The sequence below is a fragment of the Schistocerca gregaria genome, chromosome 2, assembly GCF_023897955.1.
Source record: "Schistocerca gregaria isolate iqSchGreg1 chromosome 2, iqSchGreg1.2, whole genome shotgun sequence".
NCBI classification, from domain to species: domain Eukaryota; kingdom Metazoa; phylum Arthropoda; class Insecta; order Orthoptera; family Acrididae; genus Schistocerca; species Schistocerca gregaria.
In genome coordinates this window covers 572,795,008-572,815,387 of record NC_064921.1, presented here as the reverse complement: position 1 = coordinate 572,815,387, position 20,380 = coordinate 572,795,008, and the positions used below count along the sequence as shown (strand labels likewise).

Genomic DNA, 20,380 nt, shown 5'->3' with positions numbered 1-20,380 from the left:
AGCCCAAGACTGTGCCTTGTGTATAGCACCCTGCAGCTGCCATTCAGCAGCTGCAATGCCAGTAGAGCTTAAGTATAGGCAGAAGTCATCAGCATACAAGAAGCTGAGACAGACAGTCCCACCGCTGCAGCGAGCCCATTAATTGCAATTAAAAAGAGGCAGACACTCAAGACAGCTCCTGAAGTTACACCTTGGCCTGTATGCCTGTTCAGAGATGATTCATAAGCAGCAAAATCCTTGAGTTCTGGAATGGGAATGGGGTGAGGTAACAAGATGTTAGGATACTATAACCCCTTACATTACTGTTGTTTGCTATTTTTTAATATTTTTCTTGAACTTACTCTTACATGTGGCTGCATATTCAGGTGTAATATGGTATACTGACAGGGGTGCAACAGCAACTGGTTAAACCGCAAACAAAAGTAACAATAATCTTTGCCTGCTGACAATTTTTTATGTATTATACACAATGTGAATAAAATGTGAACAGTTTGTTAACAGTGCTCATATGTGCATAATTAAGTGTGTGTGTGTGTGTGTGTGTGTTTTTTTTTTTTTTTTTTTTTTGTTTGTTTGGTTTAGGTCGCACAACTACAATGGTCATTAGCGCCCAGACTAAGTTAGGAATGTGCCACGAGGTACCAGGTTAAAACAGCAACTAAAAGGGACAACACTATAAAAGACATATTAACAGGCATAGGATTAAAAAAAGCAACAGCATAATCAAACGTCCTTAGACAGGTTTGTCAAGTTGATAAAACAAAGAACGCGAACAGCAGCTCCTGGGTCATCAGCTAAAATGGCATCCAGAGTACATAACAGGCCAAGATCAAGACGCAGTGTAGTAAAATCCGGACAGGACGTTAAAATGTGGCAGACCGTCAGCAATTTCCAACATGGGCAGAATGGCGCCGGCGCAGCTGTCAGCAGATTGCGATGGCTGAACCAGCAGTGTCCAATTCGTAGCCGGACCAAAACGACGTCCTCCAGCCAAGAAGGGCGGGAGGAGGATGTCCAAGCCGTGGGAAGAGGTTTCAAGGCCCGAGGATTATTGTCCGTAAGTACAGCCCAATCAGCATGCCACAGCGATAAAATTCGCCGATAAATGACCCTGCTACAATCTGATGAAAGGACACAACAAAAAGCTGTGCGAGGCTGGAGAACCGCAGCCTTTGTCGCGGCATCTGCAGCTTCGTTCCCAGGGATACCGACATGGCCAGGAACCTACATAAAGCTAACTGGAGAACCGTCGTCCACCAGCTGCTGAAGAGAGCGCTGGATCCGGTGCACGAAAGGGTGTACCAGATGCTGATCACTGAGGCTCTGGATGGCACTCAGAGAATCGGAGCAGATGACATAAGCAGAATGTCGGTGGCGGCCGATGTAAAGAACAGCTTGGTAGAAGGCAAAGAGCTCAGCTGTGAAGACCGAACAATGGCCATGTAGCCGGTATTTGAAACTTTGTACCCCAACAATAAAAGAAAATCCCAACCCCGTCATTGGTCTTAGAGCCATCTGTATAAATGAAGGTCATATTAATGAACTTCGAACGAAGTTCGACAAAACGGGAGTGGTATACCGAACCGGGGGGTAACCTCCTTTGGGAGCGAGCTGAGGTCAAGGTGAATGCGAACCTGAGCCTGGAGCCAAGGTGGCGTGTGGCTCTCGCCCACTCTAAAGGTTGCAGGGAGTGAAAAATTAAGGTGTTGAAGGAGGCGACAAAAGCAAACTCCAGGGGGTAGCAGGGCAGAGACACAACCCGTATTGATGGTCGAAAGAGTCGTCAAAAAAGGAACGATACGACTGGTGGTCGGGCATTGACAGTAGCCGACAGGTTAAACGAAAAAGCAGTATATCGCACTGGTAGGTGAGTGGCAATTCACCGGCTTCAGCATGAAGACTCTCGATGGGACTAGTATTAAACGCTCTGATCGCAAGACGTAAACCACGATGTTGTATGGAGTTGAGGCGGCTTAAGATGGACGGCCGTGCAGAGGAGTATACGAAGCTCCCATAATCCAGCTTGGAGCGGACGATCGACCAATATAGGCAAAGTAGGACGGTTCAATCCGCTCCCCACAACATACCACTGAGAACACGGAGGAAATTTAGAGAACGGGTACAACGGGCAGCCAAATATGACATGTGGAGACCAGCTAAGTTTCCTGTCAAATGTAAGACCTAAAAATTTTGTTGTCTCCACGAATGGGAGAGCAACGGGACCGAGTAGTAAGGACGGTGGGAGAAACTCTGTAGTGCCAGAAGTTAATACAGACCGTCTTCTCGGCAGTAAAACTGAAGCCATTGGTGACACTCCAGGAGTAAAGGCGGTCAAGAGAACGCTGAAGACAGTGCTCCAGGAAACATGTACGCTGCAATGGATGGTAAAATCGTCCACGAAAAGGGAGCCTGATACTTCAGCTGGGAGGCAATCCATTACTGGATTGATCGCTATGGCGAAGAGAGCGACGCTCAAAACTGCGCCCTGTGGCACCCCATTCTCCTGGCGAAAGGTGTCTGACAGGACAGAACCCAAACGTACCCTGAAGTGTCGATCCATTAAAAAGGAACGAATAAAAAGAGGGAGGCGACCGTGAAGGCCCCATGTATGCATGGTGCGGAGAATGCCCGGCTTCCAACAGGTGTCGTAAGCCTTCTCCAAATCAAAGAACACAGCCGCGGTCAGGCGCTCCCGCAAGAAGTTATTCATAATGAAGGTTGACAAGGTAACCAGATGGTCAACAGCAGAGCAGCGCCTACGAAATCCACATTGTACAGTGGTCAGTAGGCGTCGAGATTCGAGCAGTCAAACCAAACGAGAGTTAACCATTCGCTCCATCACCTTACACACACAGCTGGAGCAGAGGACCGTGACGGCCAAGTGCATTTTCGAGTTCCGGGCAAGTGCATTTTCAAGTTCCCGCATGGTGAATGGGGCATTATAACTTTCACGATTCGAGGAGCGGAAGTTAGGTGGCCTAGCCGCCTCTGCCTGTTTTCGGGGGAGGAAGGCAGGGTGGTAATGAGCGGAGCTCGAAACCTCTGCGAAAAAGCGGCCGAAGGCATTGGGGACATCCTCAGGGGCCACAAGGACGTCATTCGCAACCGTCAAGCCAGAAACTGGTGAGTGGACCTTAGTGCCAGATGGCCGGCCCAGGCTACCCCAGACGACAGAAGAAGGAGTAAAACTGTTGAAGGTGCTTGTGAAAGCAGCCCAGCTGGATTTCTTGCTTTCTTTAATGATAAGACGACACTGCGCACGTAATCGTTTATAATTGATACAATTCGCCACTGTAGGGTGGCGTTTAAAGGCGCGTAAAGCACATCGACGAGCACGTAAGCGTCTCTACATGCTGCGGTCCAAAAGGGGACCGGTACGCGACGTGGAGAAGTAGTAGTGCGGGGGATGGAATATTCAGCAGTAGTGAGAATGACTTCCATGAGGTGTGCAACCTGACTATCGCAGCTTGTGAAGGTTTGATCCTGAAAGGTCGCCCTGGAAGAGAAGAGCCCCGAGTCTGCTTTGGAGATGTTCCAACTAGTTGAGCACGGAGAGGGGGTATGATGCAGGAGATGGATAACACACGGGAAGTGGTCGCTCGAATATGTATCAGAAAGTAGAGAGGTCTAAATGGGAATAGGTGTGAGATGTGCCCGAAAGATAAGTAGGGGCACCAGTATTGAGGCAGACAAGATTGAGCTGGTTGAAAAGGTCTGCTAACAGGGAGCCCCTCGGACAGGATGCTGGAGAGCCCCAAAGAGGATGGTGGGTATTGAAGTCTTCAGTTAACAAAAATGGTGCAGGTAGCTGAGCAATAATTTGAATCATGTCTGCCCTGGTAACGGCAGACGACGATGGAGTGTAAACGGTACAAATGGAAAATGTAAAAGTGGGGAGAGTAATGTGAACGGCAACTGCCTGCAGACCGGTGTGCAATGTGATGGGAATGTAGTAAATATCATCCCGGACCAGCAACATAACACCCCCATGAGCCGGAATACCTGCCACAGGGGGTAGGTCAAAACTCACAGAGGTGTAGTCTGCCAAGGCAATTTGATCGCATGAGCATAGCTTCGTTTCCTGGAGGGCTACGACGAGCGGACAGCGCAAGCGGAGCAGCGTCTTTAAGTCCTCTCAGTTGGAGCGAATGCTGCGAATATTCCAGTGAATAAGTGCCATCGTGAGAAGAAAAAGAAAAAAGATGATGCAAGAAGGGGTCACCTCGAAGGCCGCTGAGGGCCTGGCTTCGAGCGAGCACTGCCGCCGATAGCAGTAGGCGGACAGTCATCGTCCATTGGTTCTATAGGTTCATCGGCCATCTTATTGAGATGGAGCTTCCTCCGCTGGTGAACGGCCAGATGTTCGGCTACCAGCGGTGTGGCCAGGCAATACGGATTACGGCCTGGGGCGGCAACCGCTGGGTGGCGCAGGAGAAGAAATGCGCCGTGGCGGAGAAGGAGAACTGTGCTTCCTATGAGCCTTCTTGGAAGGTCGTTTTGTGGAAGTACTGGTCGATGGCTGGGAGTTCGAGGTACGTAGGAAGTCTGCACGGGACGGTTCCTTCTTGAAGGCCCGTGCATCTGACTTCTGGGTCTTCATCTTGACAGAAGCTGATGAAGGTCCTTGTGTCTGAGCGGTGACGGGAGAAAGAGGAGAAGTCGACTGGGAGATCTTAGCACTGGCCGAACGGACAACCGTAGTGCTGAAGGTCACATCGCATGTCTGCGTCGCCACCTCCCTCGTAGTCCGAGGAGAGGCGAGGACAGTACTGTATTTCCCCGCTGGGAGCAGCGTGGGATTCCTACTTGCAAATTGCTTGCGAGCAGCTGGGGTGGACACTTTCTCTTTGACCCAAATTTCCTGTATACATCGTTCTTCCTTGTAGATTGGACAGTCGCGGGAGGACGCTGCATGGTCACCCTGACAGTTCACACAACGAGGAGACGGAAGTGGACAGTCACCCTCATGGGCACGGCTGCCACAAGTGACACATTTAGCCGTATTGGAACAAGACTGGCGAGTGTGACTAAAACGCTGACACTGGTAGCAGCACGTAGGTGTCGGGACATAGGGGCGAACAGAAATAACCTCGTAGCCCGCTTTGATGCGCGACGGCAGCTGAGCAATATCAAAGGTCAAGAAAAGTATCCGAGCCGGTACAAGGTCATTGTTTACCTTTTTCATGACCCTATGGACAGCCGTCACGCCCTGCTCAGCGAGGAAAGACTGTATCTCCTCGTCAGTCAATCTGTCGAGTGATCTAGTATATACCACACCACGAGACGAATTCAAAGTGAGGTGAGCTTCCACCCAGACAGGGAATGTGTACAGGAGTGTGGCCCAAAGCAGTTTTTGTGCCTGAAAGACGCTCTCAGTTTCTAGTAACAATGTACCGTTACACAACCTGGTACAAGACTTGACCGATCCGGCTATGGCATCTACACCCTTCTGGATAACGAAAGGGTTGACAAACGAAAAATCCTTTCTGTCCTCAGATCGAGAAACTATGAGGAACTGTGGAGCAGGCGGTAGTACTTTTGTCACTGGTGGCTGTTCAAGTTTCCGTTTGTGGGCAGAAGTCGAGAAAGAAGAAGAGAAATCCATCGTGGAGGAATCCCCCATGATTGCCAGCGTCTCCAATGGCGTGCTCCTTCCTTGTGGGGGCCCTCTCAGAGGGCACTCCCGCCTTAGGTGATTGTTCACACCTCAGGTCACACCTCCCGAGAAACGGACGGAGGGACTAATCGCCATGGCCGGAAGGTGTCAGCTCAGGCCTGGCCTTTATGTGCGTGCCTTACTTGTCTACCCAGGGCGGGGAATTATGCGTTACCCCGTCACCGGCTACGCGTGCGAACGCGTGGGTCGGCCTTCAGGCATGCACAGGGAGGAAGGAAGAAGAGTAAAGCTCAGGATGGAATGTGCAACCCTCTGTCTACATAAATACACACATCAAAAAAAGTTTTGCATCGCTCCAGTTCCCAGAACTCCTGAAGATTCGCAACCCCATTGTGCACATTGTGTGAATGACTTTCTTCAGGATAACGACATTGCTTGACTAGAGTGGCCAACATATTCTCCAGACATGAACTCTATCAAACATGTCTGGGATATATTGAAAAGGGCAGTTTGTGGATGACGTAACCCACCAACCACTCTGAGGGATCTATGCTGAACTGCCATTGAGGAGTGGGACAATCTGGACCAACAGTGCCTTGATGAACTTGTGGATAGTATACCACAACAAATACAGGCATGCATCAATGTACGAGGATGTGCTACTGGTTATTAGAGGTAGCGGTGTGTACAGCAATCTGGACCACCACCTCTGAAGGTCTCACTGTATGGTGATGCAACATGCAGTGTGTGGTACTCATGAGCAATAAAAAGGGCAGAAATGATGTTTATGTTGATCTCTATTCCAATTATCTGTACAGGTTTTGGAACCGAGGTATGCAAAACTTTTTTTGATATATGATTTCACTGGGAGAAACAACACAAATGATTCTTAGCTAAGTTACACATCTTATTATGGTGCAGTGAAATTGCCATTCCTCACTAGGCAGTGATATAGAGCTGTAGTATAAACAGACATCATCAATGTATAGTGCAGTGCCCATGAGATGGTAGGTCTCGTAGAAGTTATAATATCCTTTATTGCCATCCCGCAGAGGGTAGTCCTGAGTATGGTCCCTGAGGGATCCAGTTCACCTGAATGTGTTGAGTACTTGGGGTTGTATTCAGGTCAAAAATGGTCATCAGACACTGAAATTAATAACTTATTATAAAATGCCTTCCTGGATAACAGCGAATGTTTTTCGAGACTATGTCGCAACTTATGAAACTTAGAAGTGTGCTCACGCAGACTCTAAACAAGTGATATAAAATTTTACAGAAATGGGGCATAAGGCCCAATCGGGTGGTGGTGTGCAATAGCATCACAAATTGTGCAATCTACGTGCAGGAAATGACTGGTGGAAATTTATTACTATTTTTCAAACAACTAACATTGTTACAACAAACCGCCATTATCTGTGTTTGGTGTGTATTTCCCTGGTTTCAACATGGATACAGTGATGCTCTCTTGCTACTGAGGGAAAATTCTCCTCCTTGCCCAATGCAACTGAAAAATTCTAGTGTTCTTTCTACTGTTATTGCCCATGTTTTGCAGCATTTGACTGAACTTTATAGTGTCCTGGAGAATTATCCCAACATAAGACAATGTTAGATTCTCATCCCTTAAAAGGGGCATAAATGTCACTTACTGGGAGCAGAAGGGTAAAGTGCTGCATTTGGCCAAGCATTGATAATCTGTGAAAGGATCATAATTACTAGATTCAGACATTTCCAAAAATGTTCTGCTAGTACTTTTTGCAATATCCTCAGGGTCTACATCTATATCTGCATCTACATAGGTACTCAGCAAGCCACCATTACAGTGTGCGGTGGAGGGCACCCTATACAACTACTACTCATTTTCTTTCCTGTTCTACTCACAATTGGAGCAAGGGAAAAAATGACTATCTATATACCTCCAAATGAGCCCTAATTTTTTGAATGTTATCTTCACGATCCTTGTGCACAATGTATGCTACCGACAGGATCATTTGCCACTCAGCTTCAAATGTCGGTTCTCTAAATTTTCTCAGTAGCTTTTCTCAAAACAGAATGTTGCCTTCCCAAAGCAGCTCTGCAACACTTACATGTTGTTCTAACCTACTAGTAACAAATCTAGCAGCCTATCTCTGAAATGCTTAGACGTCTATTTTAGCAATGGTTATCACCTGATGAATATTTGCTAGATGGCAAAAGTAACCATTACACCACCACTGAAAAATGGAAACTGTGAATTTGAAAGAGTGTATGGGTTATTTTGCTGGTTGTTTCTGCACTTCCTGTGAGGATGGTGCGATATCCATGCATAAGGGTTCATCTGTTTTGAAAGGATGTTGCAACTGCTGCACCACATTTTGATTTCACTTCTATATTTTTTTATGATGATTGTGCAGATATGTGACCTGTCACATATGGCTCTTTCATCCCATGGCTAACTCAGACTGCAGACTGCTGAGTTTGGGGAGTGCCTCAAAGTAGGAAGCCGATAAAATGTTTTATGCACTTGCATTTTTCATTCTTTCTTTCATTCAAAGGCGAGTCAGTGTGTGTAGATAATAACATACTGGAAAAATAACACACTTGGGATGTTGTTCGCATGGCCTAACTTCAGGCAGTACTCTTTCACAAATACATTCAGTACTGTGCAAGAACTGAAAACATCTTGTAGGTGGAGAAATATAAGGTGTAGGTTCACATATGTAGAGTATGACTAATCTTTTCAGGAAGGATGTTCTCTTCTACAGAAAGTATAAAGGCATCTGTGTCCACATCATTGTCCTCTGGACCTCTCTATAATGTACAAAATGGACTATTTGTCATTCTACATTGGGAAGCCATTCGTTATCAGCCTGACCTTGGATAATGTTGATGCTTTTATGCAGAATAATAGTGACAGTATGTCTCCCAGGTCAGTTTGGTTGCACATGATGCAGATTTTGAGCAATAAAGACATATTTCTAGTTCTCTCTAATGTGACTACTTCTCCAAGCATACCACATATTATGTAAACTATCCTGTTCCATTTCTCAGTACTTATCCCTTGTCCCATGGGATACTCAGACGCAGAAATGCCATAGGTTGACAACTTTCTGCATCATAACTGCTAGCTTTGTCTCCTGGGGTGGCCATATCCTGTTTAATTTGCCTCATGTGGATGTTTGTCCTGATGCAACTCCAATCACGAGGCTCGGCATGTGGGCACCATCATCCACTGTATGGGTCACCTGTTGGTTGGTTGGTTTATTTAAAAGAGTGGAGAAGGGACCAAACTACAAGGTCATCGGTCCCTTTTTCCTAATAAAATAATGCCACAAGTGTGAGAATAAAACAGATGAGACATATAACACAAAATGGAAAGAAAGGAAAAACCACAAGAACAAAGGGAAGGCAATGAACAAAAGAGGACAAGAAAACAACAGAGACACTAGAAACAGAAGAGAGTAAAACAAAATTAAATTACAGTGGCTGGCCGACCAAACTTAGATAACATGATAAAACCCACCCTCACGAATAAAACACAAAAATAAATCAGCCAATGAGGCATTGTCAGATGAAATTAGCAGCAATGAGTCCAGTAACTCAAGATTTTGTCGCAGGGCAGACAAAGTAGGACAGTGCACCAGAATATGGACTACTGTCAACCGGGTGCCGCACCAACACTGAGGCGGGTCTACATGGCACAAGAGGGAACTGTGGGTCGCCCATGGGTGGCCAATGCGGAGCCGGCCATGGGTCACCTGCTTAGTGGTCACTGCTAAGAGTACAATTGTACAGGAAACGCTGGCACCTACTCCATGGTTTGGATGGGGAGTTCACGGCTCAAGAATCACAAAATGGTACTTACGTTGTCATGGGGCTACAGCTAAGGGGTACCCCTACGGCTCCATGTCAAAACAGCTACTGTGCTGCAGTTTTGGTGTGTACTTAAGCCTGTATAATTAAGGTGTGCACAGGGTCTATGAACAGAGTGGACTACGTGAGCACCACACAAGGTGTCTTCACCTAAATGACCTTATGGCTCTAGAATGAAGAAAAGTAGGGGACCGTATCCTAGAGGAGGCCCAAAAAATATAATTAAATATCCAGAAATCATGATTGCGATCACAGCCATGATGTCCACTTGGGAGCACACCTAAAATCACAATCCTTCAGAACTCTGTGTGTCACCATCCACAATTAAGGAAGGAAAACTCAAAAGAAAGGCACTTTTGAGGAGGCAAGGCTCCCTTGCAACTGAAAAGTTATTAGATGCAGCAGAACAAGAATTCCTTCCTTACATGATTCTGTGATTTTTACAGTTAACTACTCTACTCAGTCTGTGCCCCCCCCCCCCCCCCCCCCGTCCCCACAACACACACACACACACACACACACACACACACACAATCTCTCTCTTCCCAATAAAGTGAGCAGTTTCTATGCAAAACTGAGTAATTCGGGAGGGGGGGGGGGGGGGGGGTGTGAAAAAATACATTCTTTCTTTAGTTTGTAGTATGTATGCTAGTTGTTAAACCTTACCCTCTGCCCCATCTGGAATACTTTGACTTTTGTTCAGCTTCTGCTATTTGCTGCTCTTCTCGGTCCCGGGCCTCTTGTTCTAGATTCCTTCTTTTTCCTGTCTTCCTGTCTCGCAAAATAGCACTAACACCTTCTCCTGACACTGATGGGTCTAACTGCAAAGTAATATTAACCAACACAGCTGAAACTAAAAACAGAACTATTAACTTTTCTATTTAACATATGATTAATCACTTAATTTAATAATTTTTTGATACTCAATATTCTTCTTTTAAAAAGGGAAAAATGGGATTAAGTAAATCATTAGAGCTTAGTACAGAAGATATCAAAATGAGATTTGATAACATCACAAATGGACACAATACTGCACAATCTGTCAGCTGTTCAGTCAAATTCTAGTTACCATGAAATCTGAGATATTTAGAGGTAAAACTAACCAAGGAAGAGGCAAAGATGAACTCTTAAATGCACAAACATGTTTACAGACAGACCCACATCTTTGAAAAGCTCACTGAAGTTTTAATGTAGACAAATTATTGTAAACATATTTGCATGGTTCAAGGATTCACTGTCCAACAAAACTGGAATTAAAGCAGGACCAACTGATATAAAATGTTAATATACCGGGAGGTTATAATTAAATTTTTGCTACTTGAGAGGGCCCCCATGAAAAAAAAAAAAAAATGACCGTAGGACAATGAAACTTTGTGGAAAAATTTGTAAGGACATTCAGGAGAGAAATAATGAATAAACCACCAAAGGAAACGCGTTTTAATTACCACCTGAGGGGTAACACACTAACTGCACACCATAATTTGAGTTCCAGGTTATAAACATTGCTGAATGTGACGACCACCTACATCCACGGCAGCCTGGAACAGCACTAGGGATACCATAACTGTTCGCAATACTTTTCAAATGGTGGACCATGAAATGTTTAGCTGTCGAGACATGGCTTATGCATTGCTTAAAGATCACACATTGTGTCCACATACTTGACCATGGTTACAGTAACTTCTTCAATTTGTGGCACAATTGGCAGCTGGACTCTCCCAGAAGCAATTCCCAAATCACCAGTTAATTCAAACCTCTGAATCATGTAGTTCTACTCCCGTGCAGAAAGAGGACTTCCCTATACTCTTTCACTTTACTGATACTCAAGAGCAGCAGCAGCTTCGTTGCTATTGTTCTGACAAAATAGCTTTATGAGCAAAGTTCTGATCACCTTGTCCTGAGCCATGTTCACTATCTGCAACAGTAATGCAGTCTTGTGTATCAGCCCTAAGTCACTGTGCCAGTACTCGCACATAATGACAAGCCATGTCACTAACACTACTAACAATGCAAACCCTGCAGCACACAGTCTCAAAATAATTCCATCCATTGGGTATCCATATGGTAAAAAAGTTTTCTGTTAACACTGGCTCAAGTAGCAAATGTAATTATAACCACCCTGTAAATAATGGCACACCATTTCTTTCAAACCTTCCACATATTTTACTTCTCCCCCTCCTCCAACACACACATCAAGAGCATATTCTGGCCTATTTTACATCCCTATCTTTTATAAAGTTTTAAAATAATAACTTTATTTTTATTTACCATTCAGTTTCTATCCAAATTAAAATATGTTTGAGATTTTGTGCTGCTGTTAGTCTTTCTGAACTTTTTACAGTCTAAGTAGTAGGCCTATGTTAATATGAAACATTACATTGTTGATTGAATACCAAAATCCATTATTTATGTTAACTACTTTAACTTGTGTGACAAAAAGTTAAAATTGGACAAATAAGGGAGACTATTAAGAATTACTAACCTGGGCAAACATTTCACGTTCTCGTTCCTGAAAATCTTGAATCTCCTTTTTCAGTTCGTCTTTGGATTGCAAACCAGCTTTCATTCCATCTAACATTTTGGCATTACCTTTTTTTGCTCTTCCAGGACTATTTCTGGTATCAGAATTTTCTCTCCTGCTCCTTGTATCACTGCTGCCATCCTGCTTTATCTTTCTATGGGAGGTATCTTTAGACTCGTTTCTGCTTCTTTCAGGAAAGGTGTCACGGGTTTTTGTTGCTCTGGTTTCCTGAGCATCAGTTTCAAAAGATTTCTTCGAAGAAGACTTAACTTGTGAATACTTCCTAGGGGGTGACGCATCAGAATCATTATCTGACTTGTTTCTACCAGAAGGTGAATTCTGCCTATGCTTCCAACGTGATGGTTCTCCATAGTTTCTTGAAGGTGATACACTATCCTTGCTATGTTGTCTGTTCACTGAATTTTTGTCTTTGTACTTAGAGTGAGTTTTTTCAGAACTGTGACTTTTATGCAAGTTATCAGAAGTATCTTTCATAAATTTACTTGCAGAATCAAATCCAAGACTCTTCTGATTGCTTCTACTTTCTGGAGATTTACTTCTTTCATTTCTGTTATAAAACTTTTTTGCAGGAGATTTTTGGTCAAACTTTCTATTTCTTACGAGCTCAAAGTCATGTTTCTTCACCGAGTTTTGATGGCTTTTCTCTGCATTGTACTGGTCTATATTTTTCCTTTGTGATGACCCAATAATGTCCGAATGATTTTTTGTTGCTCTTGAGGGTGAACTGTACCTCTTGGTAGTTCGGGACGGTGACTCTCGATGTTTTGAGCTTCCCTCTGTACTGCCATCTGGTAACTGTTGCTTGTGTTTCTTGCGAGACGACTGTTCTGATCCTTGTTGGTACCTTGATCTTTGAGCAGTGTGTTCATCTGGATACTGCTTCCTGTGTCTACCCTGACTGCTGGTTTGATGCTGTTTCACTTTTCTAGGAGGCGATTCAGAAGCATGCTGCCGCTCTCTTTGCTTGGGTGGCGATCTACAATACTTCCCTGGCCTCCCTTGTGGTGATTCATCTGCTCCTGGCTTTCTAATTCTGTGAGGAGATGATCTGTCAATAAAATCTTTCCTTACTTTTCTTGGAGGAGATTCATCGGAATCGTGTTGCTGATTTGATCTCCTAGGAGGTGATACATCTGAATCACTTTGATTCCTTGATCTCTGTAATGAGTATTCATCTGAATTCGATTTCCGTGACTTCCTGGGTGGTGATTCATCTGAATCATATTTCCGTGAGTGCTGCACTTTTTCAGTTGCACTCATTTTTTTCAGTCTTCCAGAGTAATCAATATGGGGCTTCTCCTTGTCCTTTGAGGGCATTTGAAACTCACGAGACTTTTGCCCTTTCCTTGGAGGGGATGCATCAGAGTCATTATCACTTCTATGTACAGTTTTTTTCCATTTTGCGCGTGGAGGGGAAATATCTGCATCACTATAGTTTTCATTAGTCTTCGACAATTTGTTGTTCTTTTTTGGTGCTGCTGAATCATCTAACTCGCTAGAATTTCTTATAATTTCATTCTGCAATATTTCTTTCTTCTTAGAGTTGCTATGGTCACTAACTTCTTCTGAACTTCCATTATACTTTGGCTTTTTTGTAACTGCTGGTTTTATGTCAATGGCTGTGATTTTTACATCATCAAGACCATCCTCATCAGCTACAACTTTCCACCGCTTTGTCCCAAATTGTTCCAATCTTTTAACTTCTTCAGGACGTTCATCAATTATTCCTGCAATTTGTGGAGCATCTTCTGCTAAGTTGTACAGCTCGATTTCATCATCATCTAGTGGTCGCATATTCTTTATGTCGATGTCATCATCCACAATGCGGAATCTGGAACAGTATGACAACAGAACTTAATGTGCTGTTTCATCTGAGTACAAGACAGTATATCAAAAGCTACAAAGAAAATTATTTGATTACAGTTGACATCAAATACCTTACATCATGGTTAGAATGTACTCTTCAGTATCTTACGAACTCAGTTAAATGTTTTTGATGAACACACATCCACATGCTTGTTTCCTTTTATCTCACAATCTTAGTTTACAAATACTTAAATATCGTTGTAAACATCTGATCAAAAATTTCCATTAGTATAGTACAATCCCACAACCCATACAAGTCTCACAAAGTGAATGAAAAAAGTTTTTTGCTCTCACAAAGGAATCATCGATAAAATGTCATTTACACTAAACTACATGTGGATACTTTGTTATTCCCCATGATTTTCCTTTACATTAGGAGTAGTCAATCTTTTCATCCACTGCCCACTCTTAACTCTGTCAGTAACGAAATTTTCTAACTACCCACTGGTTCCACAATTACATTCTTTTATAAAATAGGGAAGTAGCTTCATAAAATTTATGAAGCAGAGTTATAGTAAGTTAAAACATGTAATAATAATTACTTTCCAAGTGCTTAATGTCAAAATTTTATGAAAATATAATGACATTTTTTTTAAAACTCCTACTGTCCACCAGGAAAGGTGGAATACTCAGTAGTGCATTGTAGGGACCAGGTTGAACTTCGCTGCTTTAAATGGTGAACTAAATATTTTTTGTAGCAAGTAATAGCTCACTGTGGTACAAGCTACCTACTGCAAAGAATTACAAAACATAACATCGAAAACTCTGAAATTCACTTTGCCACAAAACAGCCATCAACATTATTACATCAGACAACATACAAGCCAAACCAATAAATATATTTCCACTTTTGAACTGGGACAACATTAAAAATAATTGGCCACTTTATGTGATAACTGTCACGGAGTATAACCTCCTTAAATATTAGACAAATATAAATTTAAAAATGGCTTCTTTTGTTCTACACATATCATCATCTGGCTTCACAAAACAAAGTAATGTATGAGGGGAAAAAAAGAAACAAGGAAGAAAAGAAGGTTTTAAAGTGCATGTCATATATTAAGACATTTCAATAGTGACACATTCAATTTAGTTATTTTCAAGAACCGAAGCTTAAACGTAACTGAGTGATGACAATAAAAAGAAACAGTAATCCCTTCCAACAAGTGATGGACTGTAATATTCAGGTATCTCAGTCAGAGAACTGTCATCACACAACTATGTTTATGCCTCTGCATCTCGAAACAAACAAAACAGAGTGTACCAATACTGAAATAAGGCCTTCATATGTATTCTTTATGTGAAACTCATTATGTGGAACACGATGTCACTGTAACTAACAATGGTACATCTACAAAGGAAATCAAATACTAGCTATATCTCTAGTAGTTTCCTCATATTTGGATCCACAGCCTCAAGGTGTTTTCTGAAGGACAAAACCATTATTCCTACCACATGCTTTTTAAATTGTTGGAACAAGCTGAAGTCTTATGTCAACACTTACGTTGCATTACTAGCCATCTTTGACCAGTGATCATTTTTCAATGACAATGGAAATGGACAAAAATTAAATAGTACAGGCAATGTAACACAAATGTTGGAAGCGAAAGAATCATTCTGCAGTCAGCTTCAAATGCCAATTCTCTAGATTTTCTGAACAGTGTTCTTCGAAAAAAGTGTTGTCTTCTTCATTTGAGTTCCCGAATACTTGTGTGTTGTCTCAACTTATCAGTCAAAAATCCAGCAGGTCGCCTCTGAACTCATTTGATGTCTTCCTTTAATCCGACCTGCTGCCAATCCCAAAAACTCCAGCAGTGCTCAAGAATAGACTGCATTAGCAAACTATATGCTATCCCCTTTCCCAAAATTCCCCCAATAAACCAAAGTCAACCATTCACCTTCCCTACCCTAATCCTCACATGCTCTTTCCATTCCACATTGCTCCGCAACTTGATCTCAGATATTTAAATAATGTGACTGTGTCAAGTAGGATGCTACAAGACACTAATAATGTTATATTCAAACATGATGAGCTTGTACCTCCCCAACCCCCCCTCCACAATTCACATTAACTTACATTTTTCTATATTAAGAGAGAGCTGCTATTCATTATGCCACTAGAAATTTTACCTAAATCATCTTGTATCCTCCTACAGTCACTTAACTTCAACATTTTTCATACACCACAGCATTCCCAGCAAACAAATGCAGATTACCACTATCTTGTCCACCAGATCATTTATCTATACAGAAATAATAATGGTCCTATCACACGTCGCTGGGGCACTCCTGGCTATATCCAACGAACATTCGCTGTCATGGACAACATACTGGGTTCCATTACTTAAGAAGTCTTTGAGCCACTGGCATGTCTTGAAACCTATTCCATATGACCATACTTTTGTTAGCAGACTGCAGTGGGGCACCGAGTCAAACGCTTTTTGGAAATTTAGAAACATGGAATCTGCCTGCTGCCCTTCAGCCATAGTTCGTAACATATCATGTGACAAAAGGGCAACTCTACATGTGTAATGCTTTCTAAAATTGTGCTGACTTGTGGACATAAAATTCTCTTTCTCATGGAAATTTATTATATTCAAACTGAGAATATGTTCAACAGTTCTGCAGCAAATTGATGTTAAGCATTCTGATCCATAATTTTGTGGGTACTTTCTTTTACTCTTCTTATATAGAGGTGTCACCTGTGCTTTTTCTCAGGGACTTTGTGCTGGGCAAGAGAATCTTAATACATGCAAGCTACATAAGGGCCAATGCCACACAGTACTCTTAGTAACGTTCAACTGGGATTCCATCTGGACCTGGCAACTTGTTTTCTCTGAGCCAGGAATGCTTATTAGTGTGTTGTATATAAGGGAGTCAGTTCAATGGTCAAATGACGGTATGTTTGTATGATTCTCTTGCTTGGACAATTTCTTGAACATGAAATTTAAAACTTCAACTTTTGTTATTTCGAACTGCCACACCAGAGTGCTCAACGAATGACTGGATAGCCTTAGACATGCTTAGTGATACAGGAGCAGAATTTTATTGAGTTCTTGGCCAGATTTTTTGCTAAAGTATGACACTGCAGTGGTATGCTTCATGCTTAGATCTTCTCACAGATGCATGAATTCCTAGAAACCATTGCTTGTCGTTTTTGTATTTTCTTTTGAACTGACAGAGCAACAGTCTTTGCTTCCACAGCAATTTCTGAATTTAGTTTTTAAACCATGGTCAGTCTTTTGCATCCTTGATACTCTTACTGAACTCTTAGTTCTCCTGATCATGATTTATGATTTGTTTAAGCTTTGCCCATAATTTCTCTCTGTCTATCTTACTTGATTTAGGTGATGTCAATTCATTGTCTAAGTGAGATGCTAAAAACTGCTTATTTGCTCATTTTAGCAAAACACACTACCTGCCTTCTTGACTGGTTTATTAACTTTTGTAATCATAATTGGCGGTGGGAGGATGTACTGGACAGGTCTTGCATCTAGGTCTATAACAGGGGTATGAGCCATAAGGTAAGGGGTTGGGGGCAAGGGTTGTGTAGGGATGGACAAGTATATTGTGTAGGTTCGGTGGATGGCAGAATACCACTGTGGGAGGGGTGGGAAGGATAGTGGGCAGGGCACTTCTCATTTCAGGGCACAATGAGAGGTAATTGAAAACCTGGAGGAGAATGCAATTCAGTTGCTCCAGTCCTGGGTGGTACTGAGTTACGAGGGGGAATGCTCCTCTGTCGCCAGATGGTGAGACTATGGGAGATAAGTTAAGGTACAGGAAATTTGTTTTTGTACATGGTTGGGAGGATAATTCGGTCCATAAAGGCCTCAGTACATTTTGATAGGGACTGCTCATCACTGCAGATGTAATGGCCACAGGTGGCTATGATGTATGGGAGACGACTTGGTATGAAACGGGTGGCACCTGTTAAAATCAAGGTGTTGGCATCTTTGAGGTGGAGGTCAGCATCTAGGAAGGTGGCTTCTTGTGTTGAGAACGACCACGTGAAGTCAATAGCAGAGAAGGTGTTAAGGTTCTGGAGGAATGCAGATAGGGTGTCCTCACCCTCAATCCAGATTGCAAAAATGTCATCAATAAATCAGAACCAGGTGAGGGGCTTAGGATTCTAGGTGTTTAGGAACAATTCCTCTAGATAGCCCACATATAGGGTGGCATGCGGGTGCCCTTAGCCATACTGTGGACTTGTTTGGGAGGGGAAAATGTTATTTCACAAGCAAAACAAAGTTGATCAATGAAAAACTTACATGGAGCAGTTGCTACCACAATCCCTGACAAAAAAACACTACTTCAAAAAAATTACATTAAAATACCTCAGTACAAATTGGGAAGAGCATCTTAAGTGGATGGAACAGACGTGGCACAAATGCAGGAAATCCTTCTCCAGTCTATATGAAACTTAAATACAGAGAAACATACTCCAGTTCAAATAAAACAAAAAAAGTTTCCAGTCATTAGTTCATTAGTTAACTGCATTGTCTCTAGACCATAACGGCACCCTCTTGCTATGATGTGGAATATATAACTCTACACCTGACTGTGTGGGGTGCCCATGAGGGTTTTTTAGGTGAAGTACACCTCCATATCCAATCCACGTAATGGTAGGTGTTAGAGACTTCAATGTACAGGTGTGATTCAAAGAAACAGCCTCCACAAATGTAACGATTAAAATCCTTATCAGATGCTGAGATAATCATGACCATGTGCCACAGTTTGAAGCTCTCCTAGAAACCAGTGGAGTTCACATGAAACTACATACAGAAAGCTGGTTAAACTTGAAATTGATAGTTGTGAGAAATTTGGGGGAAATTCAAGTGTGTTTCAAAAGATTAGCAAAATGGGAGATGGAAGTACTGTATTTGTCGCAGTACACAAGAATCTCCAGTCCATCAAGGCAGAAAGTGGAGCTGCATGCAATACTGTTTGGGAAAAACTCAGTACCAAGAATGAGCATAAACTTATAATAGAGATTTTATCAAAGACCATTCATCACACCTAGATATATGTTGAAAATTACACAAAACCTCCGTTTGCTAGTACACATGTTTTCATATTGTCATTGGAAGAGACTAATCATCCATCAATCACTTGGGATTATTACAGAGTTTAAGTAGCGGGTATGGCAAGACACTCTGCAAAACAATACTGAATGCTTTCTCTGAAAATTACAAAGAACAGACAGTTCTGATACTCACTAATGATGAAAATATATTCGATCTAACAGCAACAATCAGACCTGATCTTTTTGGTTGGTTGGTTGATTTGGGGGAGGGGGACCACACAGCAAGACCATCAGTCCTATCGGATTAGAGAAGGTAGTCAGCTGTGCCCTTTCAAAGGAAGCATCCGGGCATTTGCCTGAAGCGATTTAGGGAAATCACAGAAAACCCAAATCAGGATGGTCGGATCTGGATTTCAACCATTGTCCTCCCGAATGCAAGTCCAGTACGCTAATCACTGCGCCGCCTTGCTCAGTACCCAACCTTTCTGTCAGAACTGACAATTATTACTGAACTAGATAGGGCACCTAACACAAAAATGGAGGTTTGTGTGTTCAGAAAGCTAGATAAAAGTGGCAGTAGTGTCATATCTCAATGGGACACTTTGAACATTTAGCCCTGGACAGAAGTAGGTGGAAGAGCTGTGGCTCAAGTTTAGAAGAATATTTGACCATGCAGTGGATAGATCTGTTCCTTGTAATATAATTAACGATGGGAGAGATTCTCCATTATACAGTCACCTTAACTACTATGGAAACAGAGACTACTACAATGGATGCAAACACAGCATGGGCTATGAACAGAAAGATGCTAGCCTAACTGAAACGCATTTACCTATCAAGAAGGAACATATGTGAACTGAGTTCAGCCTTTCTGCTTTTGATTTGCTACCTTCAACTTCAGTCCCTGTCTCATCCATGACCATCTAAACACTAACTTTGGTGTCACTAATAGCCTTTACATGTGACTTCTTTAGAGGAATAGTATCTAAAAATCTATCACGAAATCCAAAGGAAGTCTGATCATATGTAAGGCAATTAGTGACACCAAAGTTATGAAGCCGAGGTCTGCCAAACAAAAGCAGAAAGGCTGAATTCAATTCACTAATGTTCCTTTACAAAGGAAAATCGATGACTATATCGCAACAGTTTAATTCTCGCAGCACTGCAAAGGCAACAATCAGATTCTACACAGAATTTGCAGCCGAGTTAGCTTTCTTTTATATGTTATATACACTTAGCCAGAACATTATGACCACCAATCTACTATCAATATAATGCCATCCCAGCAAAAGAAGCATCACCTGGCATGGAAAGATTGATAGTCAGAAACACGCATGGCGTAAGGAGTATCAGAAAGTGTGCTGTCTGTGTGCAGCATGGGGAAGGCTCATGATCTATTCGATCTTGACTGGGGGCAGACTGTAATGGCTTGGGGGCTCAGCACGGGTGTTTTGTAAACTGCACAACTTGTCAGATGTTC

The 20,380-nt window shown here is 42.6% G+C and overlaps 1 protein-coding gene across 2 annotated transcripts in view; it reads right to left on the bottom strand.

Annotated features, from left to right (window-relative positions):
* Nucleotides 1-20,380, bottom strand: part of LOC126333056 (BUD13 homolog) — a 55,466-nt gene that overhangs the window by 18,909 nt on the left and 16,177 nt on the right. The window contains exons 2-3 of one of the 2 annotated variants that reach the window (XM_049996708.1): nt 11,949-13,839; nt 10,133-10,287 (exon numbers count right to left, since the gene is read on the bottom strand). In XM_049996708.1, coding sequence (XP_049852665.1) covers nt 10,133-10,287; nt 11,949-13,839 — 2,046 coding nt within the window. Of the gene's footprint in view, nt 1-10,132; nt 10,320-11,948; nt 13,840-20,380 lie in introns of those variants that run through there. The other variant, XM_049996709.1, reaches the window with a different exon arrangement.